A 7415-nucleotide genomic window follows, 5' to 3' on the forward strand; every position below is an offset into this window, starting at 1 on the left:
ATATATATATATATATATATATATAAATATTGTCCGTCAAATACTTAAGCACTGAGGTCTGACAATACTAAAGTCAGGGGTTGTCAACATTAGTATTTCTAAAGTGTAAGTTTTCCTATGTTCTCTATTTTAAATTTTAATTGATTGTTATATTGACTTCTTTTTAAAGAAGGTTCGAAGCAGTGTTTCGACACGTTGGACAGCCTTATTTAGGCTGCTTCTGTCTTTTGCCTAGTTTTGGAGTTCTAAACTCAACACAGAGCCCAAAACATCTCCAAAATTAGACTGGAGGCAGGAGCAGTCCATATGAAACTAGGGTTAGTCTAAAGTGATGTTTTAATGAATAGTTTATGCTTGTTGTGAAGTGTGTTTATACTCCTCCTTTAAGGAAGAGCAGTTTAACCCACTGATTGCGAGTGTGCTGTATACGATGTACAGCTGCAGTCAATGGGTTAATTAAATGTTCTCGATTACTACAGTATACTGAACTTATGCTGTTAAAACGAGGATTTTATCACTCTCTTTCATACTGAATATTGCCAACATTACTCGCCAACATGTACAGCTGCAGTCAATGGGTTAATCAAATGTTCTCAATTACTACAGTATACTGAACTTATGCTGTTAAAACGAGGATTTTATCACTCTCTTTCATACTGAATATTGCCAACATTACTCGCCTTGTACCTGGATAAAGACCTATCTGTAGTTTTAGTATAATTTATATTGGCCTTTTCATGTTTTTTTCTAACTTTTGGGCAAAAAGATATAGCTACTATTACAGCCCGAGAGCTCCTCGAGACTTTAGCAAAGATGGAATAACTATATCAAACAAAAATGAGGCAATAAGATTTTCTGCAATACAAAAGTTTTCACCGTGAACTAACTCACGTTCTGTTGATATATAAGAACAAAAAAAAAACTAAACCGTAAGTGAAATATGGGATCAGTTTGTAGTTAAGATAGTATTATCACATCCGAACTGTTTACTGGTGAAATATGGGATTGGTTTGTAGTTAAGATAGTATTATCACATCCGAACTGTTTACTGGTGAAATATGGGATTGGTTTGTAGTTAAGATAGTATTATCACATCTGAACTGTTTACTGGTGAAATATGGGATCAGTTTGTAGTTAAGATAGTATTATCACATCCGAACTGTTTACTGGTGAAATATGGGATTGGTTTGTAGTTAAGATAGTATTATCACATCCGAACTGTGGGATTGGTTTGTATTGAAGATAGCATTATCACATCCGAACTGTTTACTGTTTTAATTTTGATTACATTTTCAATGTGGAAATTTTTTAATCAGTAGAATGTGAATTTTCGTTCATATAACAGCATTCCATCAGAACTGTAAAATTTTCTTTTGTTACCAAACCCCCACATTTGTCATTTTTAAAGCTTTTTTTGTTTTCGTGGATTAAAAAAAAATCTGTAGCAAGTGAGAATCAGAACGTTTTATAAATACATATTGCCATTAAAAAAAAAAAATCACTTCCAAAGTGATAACTTGTACCACCTGCTTAAGTTTCGAGTTGCGTGTGATAAAATGGCATTAGCGACTTGCATGATCAGAGAAATTTGAAATGTGGGGTTCACAAGCTTCTGGTGTTTTTAGATTAGGTACAGAGCTGTTATAATTAAACGTGAAACTTAAACAATAAATTGTGTTTTATATATATCCTAAAACGTAGTGTAAAGTTCTTGAACCCCATGGCTGTGATTAAGCCATTTTATCATACTTGAAGAATAACTTACCACAATGAAGCTCGATCTTCACGTACGTTGTTAGGATATACTTGGTTCTGAGATGATTTCTTATTTAAAATAATTCAACATCTTCAAGGTTTCTACGCAGCTATAGATATATCATTTAAATTGTGTTAAAGGATAAACATTACTGAAGTCATTAAGGAAATAGTCTCTAAGATGATTTGGTGGTATTGTAAAATATATTTTGTGTGGTTTAACTGTGTTTTGGCAAAACTTAGATTACTGATAATTAGGTGATTGTACAATGAATTCGTTGTGGATTGTTTACATGCAAGATATCTGGGTAATTCTTCAAACAACGAGCCACAACTATTGTGACGTGTAAATAATAAACATATCTTTTGATGCAATATTGTTACTTGTGGAAAGAAAAAACGTTTTTTTTCCATGCCAAAAAATAAAAAAAAAAAAAAATTAATTTAAGCATAGCTTACTGTGATCCGTCCAGATCCTCAAATATTTATCTGGTAATTTTACAGATTCATTGTATGTGATTGTTGTAGTCATAAATAAAATTATTGACAGTTATACTGTCTCGGTATTCTATTCAATTTTCATAGACTCGAAAAGAAATGTGAAACCAAGCAAAGCAGAGAGTTTAAAATAAAAACAATACGTTTTTACAAAATGGAGGAAGCAACTGTCCGTTTCACAAGCAGTTTAATAATTACTACTGCTACTGTTTCACCAGTAAAGGCATTGTCAGGCAACTAAGTTCTTACGGTTGTTTTCTTTGTGGAATGAGCAAGAGTAAAAAAAAAATTAAGTTGAGTTTTAAAGTATGTTTTGTTAGGTATTCTTTATTAATTAAAAGTTTTACAAATTAAATAAATAAAGTATTCCATCAATAACATACTATCACAATGTTTCAATCTTCAACAACAACAATTTTTATTTACAGCTAAGAACTTCTTATTTTAATTTTATGTTACAGGTTTTACCCATCCTTGTTTTGTACCTTTACCACACTATTATATCAATCTTTGTATCGCTTCAACACGGCCATCATTATCTTGTGTTCATTTCCTTGAAGCGTCAAAACTAGTATAACAATTACAATCTTTTGTGTTTTTTTCTCCTCCTTTCAAACAATTGCTACACCTGTATTTGCGTTCTTAGTCCTAACTAAAACTGCCTCTTTTCTCGCTTCCACACGATCACCATACCTTCGGCATCACTGGAGGCCAGAAGACTTTCGTCATAGTTGAAACAGACATCTAACACGGGAGCAGAGTGGCCTTGGAGTTTGTTGAGGCAGGGCTTTCTCTCTCGTTCCACATCGAAGAAATACACGCACATATCTTCACTCCCTGTAACTAGAAAGTATACACGGTGATGTTATTCTGCCTTAAAGTAATCTTCAAGAAGTTCTAATGTTAAAACATTTGTTTGGCTTCACCAATAGTGATCTGTGTGTGTTTTAAACATTTCAATAGTTACATATACACGTTTTAAGATAATTAAAAATTATTCCTCACATGCTCGAATCTGGACGCTCTTCAGCTATAACTGTTACTAATAAATAAAACTATACTTTTAAAAGTTTCATTGTTATTTACAAGATGGCCTAAAACTTAGAGAGAAAATAATTCTTACTGTATCAAAAAAACAACAACATTGTAAATGACAGCATAACACTTACTCTGGACCACCAAGAATTCTTCTTTATATTCATATCGTTAAGACGGTCTGGTTACCTCTGAACAACTAAAAACTTGTGTTACTACACAAAGAAACAATCGACTAATTATGTCGATCGGAATGAAAAGTTACAAACAGGCCTTACCAACGCAGGCACCTTGACGAAATGATATGATTGGGCAGAAGGAGCTCCGGATTTTGAGATGATGAGAGCGGTGTTTTAGTGGAAATTTTCGTTTCAAGAGAAGGTTTCCATCGCTACGAGTAATACTACAACACAAAATAGAAACTGTGCCCGTTAAAGTTATCACATTCTTAGCATGGATAATCTTTAAAAAAACAAAAACAATTATTGTCATACACTGTACGAAATATAAGTAAACTCTGTAAGAATCAATACTTTATTCCAAAAGAATGTATATAAAACTGACACTGCCTAATGGTGGCATTTCTATGAACTTTATTTTTGTCACATCGTTTATTCCCTAATGATTAGTAGTTCAAGTTTGATGATACATAACAAACACAGCAGGAAGTTAAGAACATTAATGAACTATCAAACCTGTGACTCACCTGAACAACAACAAAACACCAGCAGCACAGTTCACCAACAGAGACGGGTCACGAGCCTCTCTGCTTACCCAGGTGCGTGCCGATAAACACGTGATTGGACTGTTTTCTGCCACTAAGATCCTAATGATGTTAAAGTCAGGTTTGGTGAGCATGATTATCAAAATATAATGACTATTTTACCATCAGTCTCCATTATGTTATGAACACCTAAAAATAACTGTGCAGAAATTAAATTTTTAATATTGGTTTTAACTCCAACTGAAGATATAACTGTCAAAGTTCATAACAATGAGTGTGGGTCGTATCCTACCTTTTAGCCTTTGTCAGACGTCCAGTAGGCAGGTCAAACAGATAGGAGACAATGTATCCCTGTAAAACATTGAAAAGAATTAATACCAAGAGAATATAAACATCTTCCTGAGCAGTCTGGGGCCATCTTGCTTCAGTGGTGTACTTCTTTAGACTGAAAACTATCTTGTCAAATCCCAAGGCTGATACATCGCTAATAAAACATTTTAGATGTGTTCACCTGTGTCCTTTACGGATGAAATCTCAAACTGTTAGTCAATATTTTCATCAACTTAAACCATTTCTTAACTTCTATAGGTGGTTAAAGATCACTACACTATCCAAAATGGATCATTATCCATCACTTAAGACTTCTTTTAAACACTTGTATTATGAATAATTAACATTCTGTTTTAACCAAGAGTATTGTTACTGTTACAATATTCACTTTAATAGTATTATTACTATATACACATTAACTAACACTATTGTTACTACATCCATTTTAACCAACAGTATGGTTACTACATCCACTTTAACCAACACTATTGTTACTACATCCACTTTAACCAACAGTATGGTTACTACATCCACTTTAACCAACAGTATGGTTATTACATCCACTTAACCAACAGTATGGTTACTACATCCATTTTAACTAACACTATTGTTACTACATCCACTTTAACCAACAGTATGGTTACCTACACCCACTTTAACCAACAGTATGGTTACCTACACCCATTTTAACCAACAGTATGGTTACTACATCCACTTTAACCAACACTATTGTTACTACATCCACTTTAACCAACAGTATGGTTACTACATCCATTTTAACTAACACTATTGTTACTACATCCACTTTAACCAACAGTATGGTTACTACATCCATTTTAACCAATAGTATGGTTACTACATCCACTTTAACTAACACTATTGTTACTACATCCACTTTAACCAACAGTATGGTTACTACATCCATTTTAACCAACACTATTGTTACTACATCCATTTTAACCAACACTATTGTTACTACATCCATTTTAACTAACAGTATTGTTACTAAATCCATTTTAACCAACAGAACTGTTACAACACCAAATGTTACCAAGAGTAACATCAAAACAACCACTAATTATTTTGAAGTTACATCAATCATAATTATAGAATAAAACTTATATTGTACTTACAACTCCATCTCCAACCCACAAAAGTCTGCCAGAAGATTCAAACACCAAGGAATACACCTGACCAGTGATTTTACTGCTACCACCCTGAGGTAAACAGAATTAACTTTGCTGAAAGTCAGTCAAATCAAACAAAGAACACTTCATAAACACTAAGCTCTGTGTTGAAGAAAGCCATACTGAACGACATTTAAAAAAAAGAAAAATCAAATACAAGAAACTAAAAAGCAATTGAAGTTGAAAAACTGGTCAACATTAGAAAAGTAAAGAAATAATAATAAAAAGCTACAAATGTTAAGCCTAATTCTGGCTGACTAGAGGTATGAACATGCTAGAAAAAGCTGCTAATTTAACGCTTCCATACCTAGGAAAACATATATATCATTGTCGAGGTATATTCAGATAAATTCTTCTAAATTTCCTGGCGGTGTTCTGCATTATAGTTCGTTGACATTTTTGTAACCAGGATGTAAAAAGTTCAAAACCTGGCACTAATACTCTTGTTTAGACAAAAGTTACATGTCACAACAATTGTTCCATAGAGCTTATACTTGCTTGATCCTGTTTCTGTGTCATGCTCTCCTAAAGTGAGGTTTCACTCATTTTGCGGGGTTGTACTAGTTAGTATGAATTGAGGGATTACCTCCTTTGAATACATTTATGGAATTATTATTAACATGGCTAATCTAGGATTGTGGGATACCACACTAGACCTTTGTCTGACTTGAAAGTATGTTATCATTAATATTCCTTTTCTTCTCTTCCTCTCATGCAAATGTACTTTCTCCAGCTATAGCAGCCTAAAAGTTTCCAAATACAGATTATTAAAATTGGACAGATTAGACAAAGGTCCACTTATATGTTTCATTTGGTGTACAATCAACAATATTGTTTACTCATTCATTTGTATTTGTTTAGTTACTCTAACTGCTGTGTATTGCAGATACTTATATAACTTTCTGTTGGAAAGTAGTGTAGCTGAATACCACACTTGTATGAAACCAAAACTAAAGGTCTTCATTTTCCAAACATATAAAAAAAAGGTAACATTTTAAAACTATTCAATTCTGGCTTGCCATTTTCTTTAATGTAAAACAAAAATGCCTTCAAAATGAGGAAACTTTCAAAAACAGGAGTAACATCTAGATACTGTGTACACAGGAATGAGAACATTCTCTTAAAACAGGATACAACATTATTAACTTATGCAGTTCTACAACAGAACATAACAAGTTCCATAAATAGCTTTACACCTACTGACCATACCCTTCAAGTTTTCGAAAAACTAGTCCTAACCTTTAGGTAAATTCCAGTGGATATATTCAGAACCTGAACAAGTCCTCTGCTGTTTCCAGTCTAATAAAATGGTTAAAGTACTTAAAGTTTAGAGAAATTAAACACTCAGTTAACTCACATTTTTTTCTCATTTTATTTTTTAAATGATAAGTATTTTTCAAGTAAAAAAAAATCAGTTTGAATCAAAATTTTGAAATGAAGCTTACAGGTTTTACTCTCTCAGTGTCTCCACAGACTGCAGTAGAAACAATTTTGTAAGGGCTTTTATTTCACAAAAATAAAACTGCTACTTAAGTTTTATTCTCTCTAAGGTACAATGCATCCATTAAGCAAGCCATAAAGCTTAGTGCAAAAAAAAAATCATTGTTGCATAGTGTGACAAATAGATTAAAATACAACATTTAGACACTGTATAATCAGTGGAAAAAATAATGTAAGTAAATGTGACTGTAATTGTATGTACAGTTAATGAACTAACATTCACTTACTTAATACTATCAAGTATTAATACACCTGAAGAAAAATGTTTACCAATCACTGAGTGTAAATGTATCTTCATTAAACAATAAAATCTGAATTCATACTTCTGTATTTTGTTACCTTAAAAAAAACACTAACTATAGGATACAACCATCATGTTGTTATTT

General features: G+C 32.6%; 1 protein-coding gene across 1 annotated transcript; it reads right to left on the reverse strand.

Moving 5' to 3' along the window:
- Positions 1–2646: 2646 nt before the first annotated feature.
- Positions 2647–7409, reverse strand: LOC106473780 (WD repeat-containing protein 13-like). Its single transcript, XM_013934461.1, has 7 exons — positions 7397–7409; positions 6769–6828; positions 5476–5559; positions 4305–4363; positions 3995–4114; positions 3567–3691; positions 2647–3096 (listed from the first exon to the last, which is right to left on the reverse strand). Exons 1-7 carry the CDS (start codon positions 7403–7405, stop codon positions 2906–2908), a joined length of 648 nt encoding a protein of 215 aa, XP_013789915.1. The 5' UTR covers positions 7406–7409; the 3' UTR covers positions 2647–2905.
- Positions 7410–7415: the final 6 nt, after the last annotated feature.

Source organism: Limulus polyphemus, unplaced genomic scaffold (genome assembly GCF_000517525.1).
Source record: "Limulus polyphemus unplaced genomic scaffold, Limulus_polyphemus-2.1.2 Scaffold6501, whole genome shotgun sequence".
Taxonomy (NCBI): domain Eukaryota; kingdom Metazoa; phylum Arthropoda; class Merostomata; order Xiphosura; family Limulidae; genus Limulus; species Limulus polyphemus.